Raw genomic sequence first — 19862 nt, forward strand, 5'->3', positions numbered from 1 at the left:
GCAGGTCAGGCAGCATCTATGGAGAGGAATAAACAGCTCCTGATGAAGGGTCTCAGCCCAAAACCTTGACTGTTTATTCCCCCCATAGACATTGCCCGACCTGCTGTGTTCCTCCTGCAGCATTCCGTGCGTGTTGCTCTGGGTTTTCAGAGTTAACGAGCATTTTTCAGCACTTTTCTGGATTTTAACCCAGGTTTTCAGCAACTTGTCATTTTTCTAATTTTATCATTGAGACAACGGAGATCTGGTCCACCCTGAATATGGCAACCATAGTCTATTCACATGTGGACTGACTGGTGGAGAGGCCCTTCTGCCCTTCCAGTGTGTGCTGCTGCTCGGTGAGAAAAAGCACAGATACCGATTTTTATTGACGCACCAGAGAGAGCATCCAGTCTGGGTGCAGCACGGCTCGGTATGGCAACTGGATACAGTATGGCTCAGTACGGCAACTGCTCTGCCTGTGACTGCAAGAAACTGCAGAGAGTTGTAGATACAGCTCTGCACACCACAGAAACCAATCTCCCCTCTATGGACTCAATCTACGCTTCTCACTGCCTCAGTAAAACACCAGATAATCAAAGACCCCAAGTATTCTCTGTTATTCCTCCTCCCATTGGGCAGAAGATATTAAAATCTGAATGGACGTACCTCTGGGGTCCAGATCAGCTGCTATCCCATTGTTTTAAGACTACGGAGCAGCCTTTTATTCCAGACTCTGAACCTTGCAATCGTTATGAATTTGCACCTTATTGTTTACCTGCACTGTGCCTTTTCTGTAGCTGTTACACTTTATTCTGCATTGTCATTGTTTTACCTTGTTCTACTTTGATACGCTGGTGTGATTAAATGATCTGGATGGACAGTATGCAAAACAAATTTATCCCTGTACCTCGGTACTCGTAACACAAAAATCACCAATAACATCAGACTACTCTGTGCCTTAAGCTGTGCACCTGGATATTTTGGCTTGTAGTTCAGGCATCTTGGAGGCTCTGTCAAGAACTGTTCTGGACAACACAACGGCTCAGACACAGAGGAACGCACATGCAGAGAGTACAGACCTGTTGCTTGAGGGTCCTGGCCCCAAAGAGTGCCGTCAGGTGAGCCCCTCGCTCCTTAATACTCTTCCTGCTAAAGGGAACTTCACCTTGTGCCAGCGACAGAGCCCTCCTCTGTGGCGTGGCAGGCAAGAGAGGAAAGCAAGAGAAAAGTTACGGCAAGACAAGGAAGGAAGAACTGCAGCAGGGAGAGAGTGTTAATGCCGAGACACAGGCCAAGCCCACAGCAAGAGCACCACACAACTTCAGAGGGGCAACATCTCACTGTATGTTCGACATGATGAATAAAGCTAAACTTTAAACAATCTTTAAACTTCCCTTGAATCTGAGGGACCTGTCTTGGATCCACCCAAGCATGCAAGTTTCACTTCACTCTAGCTCATCACAGCAAACCTGCCCAAAGTCACGGTGCAGAGCATGCAACAAGTCTGCTGCAGGGCAGCGACACGACCTCGGGCTCCGTGCTCCGCATCCACCCTCTCCCGGAGTTACAGAGCAGGCAGCAAATCCATCAACACCTCCTCAGCCCCAGGAGACAGGCGGGCCAAGTTCCCACAGCACAGACAGCTATGGAGGCATTGGGACGGGGTAAATCAGGCGAGAATGTCTGCGGCGTCAGCAGAGTCGACAATCAGAGGAGAGGAATTAAAGCAAACCACAAGGGAGTCAGAGGGAAGACAAGGGGAAATGGTTTCAATCAACCAGTTATGCATTCAGGAAGGGCAGGGGAAGCAGATTCAACAGGGAACTGGGTAAATATTTAAAAGAGGAAAAGATTTGCAGGACTCCAGGGAAAGTCCGGGAAGTGAGGCTGGTTGGAGAGTTTCTCAGAGTTTTGTATACAGTACTGGAGAGAAGAGGATAAAAGTTGTGTGGGGGGGTTGAGAGGGGTGAGAGACGGGGGGGTGATGGGGGGAGGTGGAAGGGGGGAGAGCATTGGGGGAGAGCGCGGGGGGAGAGCGCTGGGGAGAGCGCGCAGGGGTGGGAAGGGGAGAATGGAGGGGGGAATGGGGAGGCGGAGAGACTGTCTGCCTGTGTCTGTGTACGGAGCAAGAGACAGAATGTGTTAAGAGGAAGAGAGAGTGTGCAGAGAATACTGGCAGTTCATCACCTGTTCAAGTGTCTCTTCCAGACGCTGAAGGCGTTGCAGGACACCGGAGAGAGCGAGGGCAGAATGAGGAGTCACTGACAGCCGTTTGGTCAGCCCCGTCTGGCTCTCTGCCATCCTGATGGACTTGGCCTCTCTGATCACTTGGTCAGCATGGGCTGCAAGGTCAGACTGCCAGGCAAAACACAACACGTAACCCTGTGAGCAGTAACTGGACCCTTCACCAAATCTTCAGCGAGAAGGTAGAAACCGGACCAAACAGTTGTCCCCGAAAACACAGGCCAAGACAGAGGCCTGATGGCCAGAAGAGGGGTGCCGGAGGACGCAGACAGACAGAGCACAGGAGCACAGGAGGTGGCAAATGTTATTACTTTACTTAAGTAAGGTGAGAGTGCTAACGCTGGGAATTATAGTCCAGCGAGTCTTACGTCAGTGGTGGGCAAACTACTGGAGAGGGTTCATACATGCAGGATTTATGAGCATTTGGAGAAGCATAGTCTGATTAGGGATAGACAGTATGGCTTCATGAGGGGTAATTTGAGCCTCACGAGACTGATTGATTTCTTTGAGGACGTGACATAGCACGTTGATGAAGGTAGGGCAATGGATGCAGTGCATATGGATTTCAGTAAGGCATTTGATAAGGTTCCCCATGGCAGGCTCATTAGGAAAGCCAACAGAAGTTAGCGGCTGGTAGTAGATGGAGCATATTCCGCCTGGAGGTCGGGGACAAGGGACGTTCCACAGGGATCTGTGCTGGAACCTCTGCTCTTTGTGATTTTTATAAATGACTTGGATGAGGAAGTGGAAGGGTTGCAGATAAAGGTTAGTGGTGTTGGGGACAGTGTAAAACATTGTAGGTTACAACGGGACGTTGATAGGATGCAGAGCCGGGCTGACAAGTAGCAGACGGAGTTTGGTCCAGCAAAGTGCGAAGTGATTCACTTCGGAAGGTGGAACTTGAAGGCAGAGTTCGGGGTTAATGGGAGGGTTGTTAAAAGTCTGGAGGAATAAGGAAATCTTGGGGTCACGTCCAGAGGTCCCGCCAAGTTGCTGCTTAAGATGATAGGGTGGTTAAGAAGGCAGATCATTAGTCATGACATTCAGCTTTAGAGCCGTGAGGTAATGTTGCAACTCTTTAAAACCCTGGTTGGACCACACTTAGAATACTGCGTTCATTTCATTATAGGAAGGATGTGGAAGCTTTAGAGAGGGTACAGAGGAGATTTACCTGGATGCTGCCTGGATTAGTGAGCATGTCTTATGAAGTTAGATTGAGCACCCTAGGCCTTTTGTTTTTGGAGAGGAGGAGGATGAGAGGTGACTTAATAGAGATGTATAAGATGATATGAAGCACAGATAGAGTGGATAGCCAGAGACATTTTCCCAGGGCGGAAATGGAGGAATCCGTTAAGTGTGACTGGAGGAAAGTAAAAGGGGGTGTAAGAGTTAGGTTTTTTTTAAACACGGAGTGGAGGGTGCATGGAATGGCCAGCCAGGGTGATGATAGAGACAGATACATTGGGGCATTTATGTGACTCTTAGACACATGGATGATAGAAAAATGGAGGGCTCTGTGTGAGGGAAGGGTTAGATTGATTTTAGACTAGGTTATAAAGTTGGCACAACATTGAGGGCCGAAGGGCCTGTAGTGCTACATGTAACACGGACAGAACACGGTGGGTACACAGCTCGCTGCTAATTTGAAATTGGACACCGTCATTTCTAACACTTGCACTTCCATTGATGCAGACTGCTTACCTAACTGGCCAGGCTTGGGCTCTGGAGAAAGCCAGTGACTCAGCTGGTGGAGCCGCCTCCTTACAGCCCCAGAGACCCTCATTCACCTTCAAGTTTATTGTCATCTGACTGTACATATATACAACCAAATGAAACAACGTTCCTCTGGACCACAGTCACAATATGCAATCACAATACATATATCACACACAGCACATAAACCAAAATAATACAAGTTAATAAAATATAATTCAAAATGCACGTAGTGAACTGCAGCACAGGTAAACAGTAAACACCTCACTCTCCTGGTGACGAGATCTCGGTGGTGGCAGGGTATTCGTTAGTCTCACAGCCTGGGGGAAGAAGCTGTCACCCAGTCCTAACCCTGATGCTCCTGTATCTCCTTCCTGATGGTACTAGGGCAAAAAGATTGTGGGCTGGGTGGTAGGGATCCTCAACAATTCTTCAGGCCGTTCCTCTAGAACGCTCCCGTAAATGTCACAAATGGGGGAAAGTCAGACCCTAGTGATGCTCTGGTCGGGTTTTACTGTTCTCTGTAGGGTCTTGTCTCTGATGCCTTGCAGTTTGTGCTCACACCATGATGCAGCCAGACGAGACACTCTCGGTGGTGCTCCAATGGGAAGTTCAATCCTGATCTTGGGCACTGCCTGTGAGGAGTTGGGACGTGCGAGGAAACCGGAGCACCTTGGGGAAACCCATGCTGTCAAAGGGAGAACGTACACACAGACAGCAGGATTGAACTCACTGCGTCTGGCCACTTCCACCTGCAGGTTGGCACGTCAGCGACAGGAACACCAGAAAGAGACAGGGGATATGGAAGCTGCACATGAAACTGGTGATCCCAGAAAATACCCAGAAACGTTATGCAGAGTTTTTAATCTTACATGGGCAGTCTCTGGTATATTGCACACGCTGGAATTTCAAACAGGAAAGGGGATAATTTAAGGGAACTGAATTGCCTGTCGAGAGCCTAATTATAGCAGTGCTGTCATTAGCAATCCTTTTGCAAACATTGTAATGTAAACAGAAAAGATTGAGGAAATTGCAAATTCACCATCACATTCTGGATTTAAAATTAAAGACACCATCTAACCATCGATGATTTCACCTCAAATGTTTGAGTCCGAAAACAGGGAAGTTTTCTAATTGACAAATGCTGATCCCACTAATATTTTATCCAAAAAAACAAAGATGTTCTTCCGTCCAACAAAATCACCCCCTACCATTAAGCTGGAAATAATGTAGCCTTAGGACAGGAACTGTTAGGATGGGAAACAGCTTCTTCCTGCAGTTTCTCAGAGAGTGGTTGGTGCGTGGAATGCACTGCCTGAGTCAGTGGTGGAGGCAGATACACTAGTGAAGTTTAAGAGACTACTAGACAGATATATGGAGGAATTTAAGGTGGGGGGTTATATGAGAGGCAGGGTTTAAGGGTTGGCACAATATTGTGGGCCAAAGGGCCTGTACTGTGCTGTACTGTTCTATCTTCTATGTGAGCGAACTCCCTGCCACCACCCAGGCCTCATTACGTATTTATTTCTTTAGAGATACAGCACAGAACAGGCCATACAAGCCATGCCAGCCCAGGAACCTCGATTTACCCTCACATAATCACGGGACAATTTACAATGACCTATTAACCCACCTGTGTTTGGACTGTAGGACGAAACCGGAGCACCCGGAGAAAGGAAGGACACACAGAGACTCCTTACCGGTGACATCAGAATTGAACTCTGAACTCTGACTCCCCGATATGTAATAGTGGCACGCTAACTGCTACACTACAGTGGCACCGTTCTGTATGAATTGTCGGTAGTATTAGATTGTTTACCTTTTAACTTGTATCATAAATGCACCTCATTATTTGCTAATTTATTAGTGGTAATATTACATGATGTATTGTGTGTGTGAGTTATATGTACTGTGTTGTGCACCAGGTCTGGAAGAACATTGTTTCACTTGGCTGTGTACATGCAGACAGGTAAATGACAGTGAACTTGAACATGAATCAATGAGTAAAAACTATAAACTCGTTTCAAGTGATTCATTCTGCTCGTCTACATTCAGGGTTTCACTTTGCTTGTACCTTGAACCTGTGTGCTGACTGAAGACTGCAAGCAATGGTGAGTCTCCCTGCCAGTTCCGGCCTCCTCACCATCTGCCTGTGATGGATGGAGCCGCGGGGGCTGGGAATATATGGTTACGCTCCTTCCCTTCGCTAGCCTGCGGTCACCCTTGGGCAAGGTGTGGCATCTGCTTAGACTACGATCAGGCGATCAGGGTCACGTGGGACCAGGTGGTGGATGGCTGTATGAACAGCTGGTGTGTATCACAATCCTAGTTATGTGACCAGTGACATCAGGCAGACAATCTCTGAGAAGTATTGATCATGGCTGGGGTCACCCGTCTTGTGAAGACACTGCCCAGAAAAAGCAATGGCAAGTGACTTTTGTTGAAAAGATTGCCAAGCACACTGATGGTTATGAGACCATAATTGCCCATGTCATACCACACTGCACATAACGAATGAACAAACTGAATGGGAGCAATTACAGTTAGCAGTGACCTCAGGAGGCTAAAGAAATGTGGCATCAACCCCGCCCCCCACCCCCAAATGACCCATACCAATCTTTATCAATACACTATATACATCCTATCTGGTCTCACAGCTTGGCACGGCAACTGCTATATGTGTGACTGCAAGGAACTGCAGAGAGTGTGGACAGAACTCAGCACATCACAGAAACCAGCCTCCCCTCCGTGGGCTCTGTTTACACTCTCACTGCCTCAGTAAAGCAGCCGGCGTAATCAATGACCCCCCCCCCCCCCCAAGACATTCTCTTTTCACCCTTCTCCCTTCAGGTAGAAGATACAAAAGCCTGAAAGCACATCCCACCAGGCTCAAGAACAGCTTCAATCCTGCTGTTACAGCGCGATTGAATGGTCCCCCAGCATAAGACAGGCTCGACCTCACAGTCTGTCTCATTCTGATCTTGCACATTATTATTTACCTGCACTGCACTCTCTCTGTAGCTGTAACACTTTATTTTGTATTCTGTCATTGGTTTCCCTTGTTCTATCCTTGTGCACTGTGTAATGATCTGATCTGTATGGACAGTATGCAAGATAAGCTTCTCACTGTGTCTCCGTCCATGTGACAACAATAAATCAAAACCCAGGGTGCCAATGGATGTCTACTCATTTCCTCTCATCGTTATCTACATGACAAAGCAGTAACACTCATCGTCATACCTGTCTGGGTCGTGAGCAGAGGTCAGATCCTGTCTGGTCCCGGGAGTTAAGGAAGCGAGGGTTCTCGTGACACCCAGACATAACGGGTGATGAAGATTTCATTACACAGGAAGGCGCCTGTCCCTCACCGGACAGACAAGAGAGAGGAAGAGGTGAGGAAAGAGAAAGGAGAAAGGAGAGAATTGGTGACTTTAAGCACAAGGAACTCAGATATCAACGGTTTAGAGAATGCAGACAGAGTGATTCGGAGTTGAAGGCTACCTTGCGAACGGCATGGTATCTGAGCACTGTAGTGGCGATGGTGCCATGAAAACCTTCAGCGGAGGCTCCTGAGGTTCAAGTATTCACACATGCCACCACCAGCTTTACACCCCTCCACAACCTCCCGCAACGCACTCACCTCAGCTCACCTGCTCACAACTCTCCCATCTTCTTCCTCAGTGCCGACAAAACCCAAAACCCCTCACAGCTCTCTCCCCCGCCCCCCCCACCTTGCATTGGGCAGAAGATACCAATGCTTGAATGTACACATCTTCAGGCTCAAGGACAGTCTTTATCCTACTGTGGAACGGACCTCTCATGCAATAAAGAAGGCAGCCACTGTAATCAGACTCCTAATTCTCCCCCACTTCCATCGGGAAGAAGATACAAATGTTTGAATATACACATCATTACCACAAGAAAGTGAAGAAAGCCGTGGACACAGATCAGTACCTCTCAGAACCAGCCTCATCTGCGTGGACTGTCTACACTGCTCACTGCCTCAGTAAAGCAGCCAGCGTCATTAAAAACCTTACCCACCCCAGCCATTCTCTCTTCTCCCCTCTCCCATTGGGCAAAAGATACAAAAGCCTGAAAGCACGTCCCACCGGGCTCGGGGACAGCCTGTTATCAGACTGTAGAATCCACTCTCACACGATAAGATGGACTCCTGACCTCACAATCAACCTCAATATGACTTCGCAATTTATTGTTTACCTGCACTGCACTCTCTCTGTAAATGTAACAATTCGTTCTGTTTTCCCTTGCTCTACCCTCAGGCACTGTGTAATGATCTGATCTGTTTGAACTGTATGCAAAACAAAATTCTCTCTGTATCTCCGTACATGTGACAATAACAAACCAATACTAATACATCAGTACCGACACATCGATACACCAACACACACTCCAACCCCATTGCACCAACACAATTCTCATCATTAATTACCACTATTGGTGGACCGTTGCAGTCTCAGCGATGTGTACAGGATCCCGGGATCAGGCAAAGCTCGGTTGTACTGGATCCACAGATTACCTGATGGACCAGCCTTGGCAAACCCACTGACACCAGCACACTCATCTCATCAAAACCAAGCCACTGTCTCCTGCAGAGACTGGAATGATTTGTCAATGTGATTCACACACCCCCAAGGGCAGAAGGGGGGGTTACAGCAGGGAAGGCCTGGAGGCCTGTTTCTCACCTGTCTCCGCAGTGATGTGCTTGGCGCGTTCTCCTCAAACTTGGCCAGTAACTGGCTCGCCATTGACTTGACCTTGTTGTGGTTGACCACATCCTTTGCTGCACTCCGGTCACTCTTGCGATCTGCAGCCTGGTTGAAGAGACCGTAAGACCATAAGGCAAAGGAGCAGAATTAGCCCACAGTCAGTCCATTGAGTTTGCTACACCATTAGATCGCGGTTGGTTTATTCTCCCTCTCAACCCCAGTCTCCTGCCTTCTCCCGGTAACCTTTGCCACCCTGACTGATCAAGAACCTATCAACCTCTGCTTTAAGTATACCCATTGATTTGGCCTTCACAGCTGTTTGTGACAATGAATTCCACTGATTTATCACCCTCTGGCTAAAGAACTTCCTCCTCATATCTTTTCCATAGGGACATCGTTCTATTCTGGGCTGTATCTTCTGGCCCTAGAGTCCCTCATTATAGGAAATATCCTCTCCAAATCCACTCAATCTGGGCCTTTCAACTTTCAATATGAAGATTTCAGCATGGAACCTGGTGGGCCAAAGGCTTGTCTCCATGCTGTAAGACTTGATAAGATCCTCACCCATGTTCACAAATATTTCCAGTCTGACAACTCTCCAAAGTTATTTGCTTTCCGGTTACAGAGTCATAGAATACTTCCGTGCAGAAACAGACCCTTTGGCCCTTCTAGTCTGCACTGATCTGGTCTTCTGCCTCGTCCCATCTACCCTCATGGAACCATAGCCATCCATGCCCCCTCCCATCTATGTACCTACCCAAACTTCTCTTAAATGTTGCATTCAAACCTGCATCCACTGGCAGCTTGTTCAAAACTCTTACCCCGCTCTGAATGAAGTAGTTTTCCTAAGGTTCCACTGAAATATTTCACCTTTCACTTCAAACTTATGACCTCTAGTTCTAATTTCATACAACCCCACTTGCATTTACTATATCTATACCCCTCATGAATTTGTATACGATCTCCCCTCATTCTCCTGTGTTCCAGGGAATAAACCAGTCTTCGACACTCTAGGGAGTGTCTTTATTACTATTTAATTATTTATGGTGCAACTGTAACGAAAACCAATTTCCCCCGGGATCACTAAAGTATGACTATGACTAACCTGTTCAATCTTTCCCCATAACTCAACTCCTCAAGTCCCAGCAACGTTTTCTCTGCAGTCTTGCAAGTTTATTGATATCTCTCCTGTAGGTGGGTGACCAGAATGGCTCGCAATACCCTAATTTCAGCCGCAACAACATCTTGCACAGCTTCTCTACCTAACACTCTCCACACCCACCTCCCTCCCAAGAAGTTTGGGAAGGAACGTGGTAGCCTCACTGTTAGCCCGGCCCCATTCCAGCTGAGGGTGTCGGAGCTCGGAGTTCAATTCCGCCGCTGAGGAGTGAGGAGTTTGCATGTTGTCGCCGTTGGGCTCTGTAAGAATTGACTTGGCAAGCGCACGAGGGGTGAATGGGGATGGTGGCTCTCATGTATTGAACTAGACGGAGAAAGTAAAGTTCTTTAAATGAAAGGAAAACTTGTCTTTGTTATTTGAGTGTTAACACATGGGTTTCCTCCATGTGCTCCGGTTTCCTCCCACAATCCAATGACGTACCAGTTGTTAGGTTAAATGGCCATTGTAAATTACCCTGTAACTAGGCTAGGGTTAAATCGATGAATTGCCAGGCGGCATGGCTCGTTGAGCTGGAAGAGCCTGTTCCGTGATGGATGGAAGGATGGACAGATGGATAGATAGATATCAGGGGTGGAGTCCACCCTATCCAGAGTGGGCCAGAAATTGTGCAGTGATGGAGGGTCTGCCCCCCTCCTAACACAACGGTAGAGACATTGCCTCACTCACCTCCTGCCAGTCCGTGACAGCCTTCTTCCGCCGCTTGCTCGCTCCATCTTTATCCTCACTTTTCTTTTCCTGTGGTCAAGAAGTGAAGCAAAGCATCAAACCATGGCTCCCACACAGATCAGACGCCTGCAAGGACCTTCCCCAAAACGTGGCACCCACACAGACCGGACGTCTCCCCTCCCAAGATCTTCTCTTCCTCACTACCTAGCCAGATGCAGAAACGTTACCCTGGATGTGAAGAGTTGCAGAAGGAAACACTCAGTCCGTGGGTTTGTGATAGCTCTCTATTAGGTGAGCCATACCACAGTGAGCCCATTGGCATCGGATTAATGCCAAACTAGTAACTTGCCTGGTCCCATCGACCTGCACCGACCATAAACCTTCACACCCTCCATCCACGTATTTAACAAAAACTTCCCTTAAGTGTTGAAATCAAACACCCACCGCTTCTGCTGGCAGCTCGTTCCACACTCTCACCACCCTCTGAGTGAAGAAGTTCCCCCTCATGTTCCTCTTAAATATTTCCCCTTTCACCTTTAACCCACGACCTCCAGTTATAGTCTCACCCAACCTCAGTGGAAAAAGCCTGCTTACATTTACCCTATATATATCCCTCATAATTGTCTCCCTCTATCAAATCTTCCTTCATTCTCGTTTGCTGTCGGGTATTCCTATGTACTGCACTGTACTGCTGCCACAAAACCATACATTTCATCAGTGACAATAAACCTGATTCTCATTCATTGTACAACGAGATCCAGGAGTTTGTTTCCCCTTCTCTGTCATCGAAACACTGAATGAGCCTCCAGAAGGCATTTGACAGGTAGCAAAGCCATCCGTAAGACCATAACCTTCCCATCTTCAAGAAACAGGGTCTCAAAAAGGAGACAACTATCATTCAATACCCATTCGGGATATGCCCTCTTCTTCTTAGAGCTATTGGAGAGCTGGTACAGGAGTCTGAAGACCGACATTCAACGATTAAGGAACAGTTGCTTTCCTCCACCAGCAGATTTCTGAATCATCCGTAAATCCATGAATATCCCAGGACATGCCCTCTTCTCATCGCTACCATCAGGGAGAAGCTACAGGAGCCTGAAGACACACACTCGATGCTTCTTCCCCTCTTCCAACAGATTTCTGAATGGACAAGGAACCCATGTACCCTACCTCACTATTTTTTGTTTCTCTCATTTTGTACTACTTATTTAATTTAACTTTTTATATGTATTTCTTATTGTAATTTATAGCTTCTATTTTTACATATTGCAAAGTACTGCTGCCGCAAAACAACACATTTCACAACATATGCCAGTGATACTTAACCTGATCCTGATGTTAACTCGTAATTCCACTACTGCACAATTTATTTATTTTTGCAACTTTTAGTAATTTATTTTTACGTATTGCTGCAAAATGACTACTGGGGCCACGGGAGCGAAGCAATTAGCATGATGCTACCACAGCTCGGGGCATCGGAGCTCAGAGTTCAGAGTTCAATTCCAGCAACCCGTGTAAGTGAGTCTTTGCGTTCCTTCCCGTATGTCTGGGAGTTTCCTCCAGGTGCCCTGGTTTTCTCCCACTGTCCAAAGACATACCAGTTAACAGATTGTTACTTGTCCTGTGACTAGGCTGGGTTAAATTGGTGGGTTGTTGGGCATCGTGGCTCAAAAGGCCTGTTCCACGCCGTATCTCTAAATATATAAATAAATAAGTTTCTGATTGTAACCATGCGCACCTTTGGTGTCCGTTTCCTTGGTAACAGGTTGATAACGTTACAGAGGGAATTTGATTGTCTGGATGTCAGTGATGAAACGTCATTACTTCCTTCCTTCCTGTGCTGGAACACAGCTGCTGGCAAAAGACAAACACGTTTCACTCAACGTAGCTGGGAGAGTTTCCCGTGTTACAGAGTCAGGAGCAGCTACTTTTCCATCATAACACTCTCTCGGTCCTGCAGCCTGCAGGAGTTCAACATGACAGCACCAGGCAGTAGGTTAATGATAGGGGTTCATGGCATAAAAAAAGGTTGGGAACCTCTGCTCTATTTTGAGCCTGTGCCCTCTGGTCCTAGACTCTCCTACTATTGGAAAAGTCCACAATATCTGGACCATTCAATATTCAATAGGTTTCAATGAGATACCCCTTCATTCTTATAAACTCCAGCAAGTACAGGCGCAGAGCCATCAAACACTCCTCGTATATTAACCCTTCTATTCCCGGGATCATTCTTGTGGAATTCCTCTGGACCCTCTTAATGCTAGCACATCTTTCCTCAGATATGGAGTGCAAAGCTGCTCACAATATTCAGCTGTCTGTAAGGAGTTTGTACGTTCTCCCCTAGACCAAGTGGGTTTGCTCTGGGTGCTCCAGTTTCCTCCCATAGTCCAAAGACGTATGGGTTAGGTTCAGTAAGTTGAGGGTATGCTGTGTTGGCACCGATGCAAGGTGTCCTCAACACATCCTCGGCTACGATGGTCACTGACACAAATGATGTAATTCACTCTATGTTTCGATGTTTTGAGGTACATAAAACAACTAAAGCTAATGTTTAAATGTTGTACACACAAGAGATTCTGCAGGTGCTGGAAATCCAGGGCAACACACACAAAATGCTGGAGGAATTCAGCAGGTCAGTCAGCATCTATGGAAGTGAATAAACAGTTGTTGTTTCAGGCCAAGGCCCTGAATCAGGACTGGAAGGGGAGGGGACAGAACCAGACTGTGAATGTGGGGAGGAGAAGGAGTACAAATTAGCAGGGGACAGGCGAATCCAGATGAGGGGAAGGTGGGTGGAGGGGAAAGAGGACAAGTTAGCAGGAGGGTTAATTGTCTGGAAATGAATCCCACTCACAGGGGGTGGATGTGGTGTTCCCTCGGAAGTGTTCATAGAACTTGGAGAGGTACATGACCATACTGAGCTTGTCAGGCTCACTGACAGAGGCCATCTCTTTCCCTGTGGTGACTGGAGAGATACCAAACTCCCGCTCCGCAATGTCAAAGGCCAGCTGGTTGTTCTTGGCTGCATCTTCCTCGTTCAGGGAGTCAAAGTCACTGGAAGGACAAAGGTAGAGGTTCCCATTAGCAGGGCAGTTCTTGCCATCACAGTTATAGAATCATTGACCACTACCGCACAGAAACAGGCCTTTCAGCTGATTTAGTCTGCCCCATCCCATCAATCACACCTGGACCACTGCCCTCCATACTTTGGGCATCACAGTGCTGTAGAGGTTAGTGCAACACTATTACAGCTCAGGGCTTTGGAGTTCAGAGTTCAATTCCAACATCCTCTGTACAAGTGTGAGCGTGTGGGTTTCCTCCGGGCGCTCTGGTTTCCTCCCACAGTCCAAAGACATATCAGTTAGTCGGTTAATTCATCATTGTAAATTTCCCTGTGACTAGGCAACGGTTAAATTGGTGGGTTGCTCTGCAGCGCAGCTGAAAAGGCTAGAAGGGCCTGGTCTGTGCTGTATCTCTAATTACGTAAGTACCCCTGCCATCCATGTACTTATCCAAGCCTTACTTAATGTTGAAATCGATCATGCATCCGCCACTTGTTTTCGCAGCTCATTCCACACTCTCACCACCCTCTGAGTGAAGAAGTTCCCCCTCAGCTTCCTCTTAAACACTTCACCCTTCCTCTTAACCCATGACCTCTGGTTGTAGTCTCACCCAACCTCAGTGGAAAAAGCCTGCTTGCATTTACCTGATCTACACCCCTGATAATTTTGCCCAAGTTACGAGCCCAGGTCTCAGGAGCAACAAGCTCTCACGCACTGAGTTATCCCAATTGGGTCGTCACTCCTGACTGTAGGGGAGGTGCACTGAGTGTGGCAAATATAGAGCATGGAACAGTATAAAATAGTACAGACCCTTCGGCCCACAATGTTGGGCCAACCTATACAGACCTACTCCATGGTCAATCTATGGCCCTCCTACATTGGCTATAATTGACCCAGGTTCAATTTCCACCGCTGTCCGTAAGGAGTTTGGACGTTCTCCCCATGACCATGTGGGTTTCCTCTGGGTGCTCTGGTTTCCTCCCACATTCCAAAGACGTACCGGTTACGGTTGGTAAGATGTGGGCACTGGAAGATTGTTGACACTTGTGGGCTGCCCCCAGCACATCCTCGGATTGTGTTGGTCATCAACGCTAATGATGTATTTCATTGTATGTTTCAAGTGTGACAAATAACGCAAATCTGTTTGTCTTTATAAAACATGGTGTTCCAGGCTGATACATTGGGGACATTTGAGAGATTTGACAGGCACGCGGATGTAAGAAATATAGAGAGTTATAGGCTGTACAGGAGGGAAGGGACAGATTGATGGTGGAGTAGGTTTACGTCGGTCTGCAGAACATTATGGGCCAAAGGGCCTGTACTAAAGCTAATCTCTTGACTGCCCTTCATAAGGTGAGGGTGAGCCACTTTGAACCCCTGCACTCTTTCTGATGGAGGTGCTTTTGGAGAGGAGATGGAGAGTTTATACCCAGGGCTGGGTAGGACCTGAGAGAAGCCCTGGGTGGTGAGATTCCCCTACACTGTCCTACCCGGCGCTGGTACAGACAATGTTAAAAGTGTAGAGTACATGAGGTGCGGGCAGAAGTGGTGTATGATGGCGCACAGTGCCAGGCCACTGCGCCAGGAGCTGGTCAAATCGGTGATCTTCACGTTCTCGTAGCTCTCGGTCTGCTTCTGACACCACGTCAACAACCTATTGGGACGAATCTCCGAATCTGGAACAAAAAAGCAACAGGTGAGTGGTTTTCACCAACATATCCACTGATGTGTACACTAGGGATTCCACACAGAATCAACTTCACTCAGCCACAATGGTCCTCCCTCCAGCTGAACCCCTTCCCACAATGCATTGCTGCAGTGAGGCCATGGAACAGGTTGTGCGCTTCAGGAAAGGGAGGTTGAGAGAACACACACCAGTCCTCATGGAGGGGTCAGTGGCAGAAAGGGTGAACAGCTTCAAGTTCCTGATTGTCAACTATCCTGGGCCCAAGATATTGATACAATTACAAAGGAGGTACACCAGTGGCTATATTTCAGTAGGAGTTTGAGGACATATGGTATGTCCTGTGGATGATGCAAGTGTAAGTAACGAAAGGCTGAAGAAGATGGAATTTGATAGGAATCTGCCCACCAACCCCCACCTCACAGTTCAGGAACAGTCACTACCCCTCAACCATCAGGCTCTTGAACCAGAGGGGATAACTTCACTCACCCCATCACTGAACTGGTCCCACAACCTATGGACTCACTTTCAAGGCCTCTTCATCTCATGTTCTCCATATTTATTGCCTATTCATTTATTATTAGTATTTTGTTTGCTTTTTGTTTGTAATTCTTTGTTTTACTGTGAATGCCTGCAAGGAAGTACATCACAGGGTTGTATGTGGTGACATCTATGTGCCTTGAAAATAAATTTATCTTGAACTTTAGTGTGTTTAGATTTCCAGCATCTGTGGTCTTTCAAGATTCTCTAAACAGTCCCCCATACTCATTCACGAACCCCCCGCCCCCACCCTGGGCTTGGCTGCGTGGAGGACAGAGACAGGAAGGTTGGAGAGGGAGAAGGGGCACCGGATAACCTGTCCCTGACTGTGGGTGTAACTCACCACGGCGGGAGACTTTGACGGACTTCCGCAGGGAGTTGACTCTCTCGAGCGGACAGCTCTTCAGATCGGTGGTAATGTAGAGCTGACGGACCTGGGTAGGAGAGAGGGGAAGGGCTCCGTTAATCCTTTGTAGCCCAGTCAGACCCGGTTAGCTAGTTCTAAATCAGTTAGCTCTAAAGCAAAGTACACTGTGTAGTCAATACAGTTCAAGGAGCTTCCACATTAACTCAAAAAGAAACTGGATGACCATTGAGGGGAGGGGAGTTGTCAGTGCAGCGAGGGGACTGATTAGACGTACACTCAAAGAGCTGGCACAGGCATGATAGATGAATGGCCTTCTAGTCTAGATTGTGGGGGGAGGTGGCGAGGAGAGATAGGTTGAAAGAATGACGGAGCAAGGCTCAAAGGGACGATGACTTTTGGGCATTTATGTAGAATTCTCCACATTATTTTTATCTTCCTTCCTGAGGACAGATGTGCCGGTGTTGGGGAGCATCCAGAGGAGGTTTATGAGAATGAACACAGGACTGGAAGGGTTAGTGTATGAGGAATGTTTGATGGCTGTGGGCCTGAACAAACTGGGGTTTAGAAGAATGAGGTAGGATCACATTGAAACCTATCAAATATTGAAAGGCCTAGATAGAGTGGATGTGGAGAAGATGTTTCCTGTAGTGGGGGGGTCTAGGACAAGAGGGCACAGCCTCAGAGTAGAGGGACGTCTCTTCAGAACAGAGATGAGGAGGAATTTTTTCACCCAGAGGGTGGTGAATCTGTGAAATTCATTGCCACAGGAGCCTGTGGAGGCCAAGTCTTTGGGTATATTTAAAGCAGAGGTTGGTATGTACTTGATTAGTCAGAGTGTCAAAGGTTTCAGGGGAAAAGGAAGGAGAATGAGGATGAAAGGGAAATGGATCAGCCGTGATGGAATGGTGGAGCCGATGTGATGGGCCGAATGACCTAACTCTGCTCCTTATCTCTCTACGACCTCAAAGGTGCGATGAAATTGTCTCACCTGATGCGGCTGCACACAGTTGGAGTTGAGGGTGGGGTATCGTGAAGCAGGATCTATTGTGTACTGTTCAAAGTTCTTGCTGATGTTCTCTGGTGTAGTTTGAGGCAGCAATCGATAAATACTCTCCCTGGAAACGGGGGAAATCCAATCATTGTTAGTGTTTCTAATTTTCCCATCAAAGAGCAACAGAAGTCACGGCCCAGAAATCTTACCGCTGCCTCTACATGCACGAGGCAAAATAAAGTCAGCATGCTCCTATCGACCCTGACCAATGCACCATAGACAGCATCCTCTGTGGATACATCACGGCTCGGTACAGAAACCGCTCTGCTCGAAGCTGCAGGGAGCCGAGGACACAGCTCAGAACGTCACTCAATCCAGCTGCCCCTCCATGGACTCTGTCTACACTTCCCATCCTCAAATAATCAAAGACCACCCACCCTAGACATCCTCTCTTCCCCCCTCTCCCATCAGGCAGAAAATACTAAAGACCAAAAGCACATCCCACCAGGCTCAAGAACAGCTTCTACCACACTGTTGTAAGACTATTGAATGGCAAGATGGACTCAAATCTACCTCATTATGATCTTGTACTTTATCGTTCACAACTGCACTCTTTTGGCAGCTGTCACACTTTATTCTGCATTGCTATTGTTTTCCCTTGTTCTACCTCAATGCTCAGTGTAATGATCTGATCTGTATGAACAGTATGCAAGACAAGCTTTTCACCGTATCTCAGTACATGTGACAGTAATAAACAAATACCAATATTAATTCCAATACAAAGGTATAGCTGATTCAGGCCAGGAATGATCTACTCTGTTGAGACATCACTGCTGTAACACAGGATCTCAGTTGCCAGATGGTGAGTACCAAGGCCAAGTCATAGAGAGATCCAGCACTTCAAAGTTTAAAGTACATTTATTATCAAGGTATGTGCACCTTGAAATGTGTCTTCTTGCAGTCAGCTAGAAAACAGACACAATAGAATCCACGAGAAAAACCCACAACACAAAGACCGTCAAATACCTAATGTGCAAAAAAAAAGAACAAATCGTGCAGACAATTAAAAAGTAAACAAACCAAAACACAGACCACAAGATATCGGAGCAGAGTTTGCCCCATCAAATCTGGTTCGCCATTTCATCATGGCTGATCCATTTCCCTCTCAGCCCCAGTCTCCTGACTTCTCCCTGTATGAACCGCAGAGTTCCTGAAACTGTGTCCACGGCATGGAGCCAGTTCAGCGCCATAGCCTGTCAAGGAACTCTATGGCTAAAGGCCATAGCCACAAAGGCAGGTCCCACCAAGTCAGAGAACAAGATCATGAGGAATTTCTTTAGCCAGAGGGTAGTGAATCTACCGAATTCATTGCCACCGACAGCTGTGGAGGCCAAGTCATTGGGTATATGTTGGGTATATTTAAAACAGAGGTTGATAGGATCTTGATTAGTCAGGGCATCAAAGGCTACAGGGAGAAGGCCGGAGAATGGGGATGAAAGGGATAAGAAATCAGCTATGATGGAATGGTGGTACAGACTCGATGGGCCAAATGGCTGAATTCTGCTCCTGTGTCTCACGGAGCCCTTACTGATATTCAATCACCCATTCAGCCTAATTCCTCCTTGTTCACCCAAAAACTACCCCCATATACTACCCTTCAACCAACACACAAGGGGCAATTTACAGGGGCCAATTAAACCACTGACCCGCATGATGTAGAGATGTGAGGGAAAAGTGGAGCTCCCGGGGACACGGGGGGAATACGCATACCCCACATAGGGAACACCAGACAACAGGACCAAACCCTCTGCTGGAGTGGATCATTGTCACCTTACCAGGAGTGGAGACAAGGGACCCATTCCCATCAGCAGGCTGTTTGATAGACCTATTTCACTAACTTAATATCAAGGTTCACAAAGATCACAAAGTGGGTATAATGAAACCAACCCCCATTCTGTCTCAGTAAATAAAACACCCCACCCACCCCGGACATTCTCACTTCTCACCCCTACCTTTGGGCAGAAGATACAAAAGCCTGAAAGCACGACCTATAAGGCTTTACCCTGCTGCTATCGGACTATTAAACAGACCTCTTGTACACTGAAAGATGAACTCTTGATTTCCCAGTATTTAAATATTAGCTTTATAAAGATTGTGAAACATCAAAATGTACAGTGAAACACTGTGTTCTGGTTAATGATCAACACGTCTGTGAACCTTGCACTTTTTTTGTCTCCCACACTGCACTCTCTCTGTAACTGCAACACTATGTTCTACATACTGTTTCCTTTTTACCACCTTGATGGAAATCTCTATAGCAGGTAGTCAAAACTGCCCAACACCTCACCGGCACCTGCCTGCCTACCATCAGGGACACACAATATATACAGAAAGGTGCCGGAAAAGGGCCAGTAACATCATGAAGGATCCCACCCACCCTACTAGTGGACTGTTTGTCCCACTCACATCAGGGAGGAGGTCACTTGGCATCCACACCAGGACCACCAGACTCAAAAACAGTTACTTTCCCCAAGCAGTAAGGCTGATCAACACCCCCATCCACTAACCCGCCCCTCCATACCCCCAAACACCACTACTTTATCATTTCCTGTCAGTCACCTTACGTACAGACACTCCTGTGCCTAGCATCACTTTATGGACAATCAATCTAGGTAAATAAGCTATCCTATGTATTTATGTTTATTG

The 19862-nt window shown here is 47.2% G+C and overlaps 1 protein-coding gene across 12 annotated transcripts in view; it reads right to left on the reverse strand.

The window, feature by feature from the left end:
- Nucleotides 1–19862, reverse strand: part of mical2b (microtubule associated monooxygenase, calponin and LIM domain containing 2b) — a 262965-nt gene that overhangs the window by 113009 nt on the left and 130094 nt on the right. For 5 of the 12 annotated variants that reach the window (XM_072272895.1, XM_072272882.1, XM_072272885.1 and 2 more), the window contains exons 10-19: nt 17154–17280; nt 16142–16232; nt 15103–15250; nt 13367–13566; nt 12251–12366; nt 10513–10581; nt 8643–8771; nt 7180–7296; nt 2170–2337; nt 1062–1172 (exon numbers count right to left, since the gene is read on the reverse strand). In XM_072272895.1, the coding sequence (XP_072128996.1) occupies nt 1062–1172; nt 2170–2337; nt 7180–7296; nt 8643–8771; nt 10513–10581; nt 12251–12366; nt 13367–13566; nt 15103–15250; nt 16142–16232; nt 17154–17280 (1276 nt within the window). The remainder of the gene's footprint in view (nt 1–1061; nt 1173–2169; nt 2338–7179; nt 7297–8642; nt 8772–10512; nt 10582–12250; nt 12367–13366; nt 13567–15102; nt 15251–16141; nt 16233–17153; nt 17281–19862) is intronic. The other 7 variants (XM_072272889.1, XM_072272893.1, XM_072272892.1 and 4 more) reach the window with 4 other exon arrangements.

The sequence above is a fragment of the Mobula birostris genome, chromosome 11 (assembly GCF_030028105.1).
Source record: "Mobula birostris isolate sMobBir1 chromosome 11, sMobBir1.hap1, whole genome shotgun sequence".
Lineage (NCBI taxonomy): Eukaryota > Metazoa > Chordata > Chondrichthyes > Myliobatiformes > Myliobatidae > Mobula > Mobula birostris.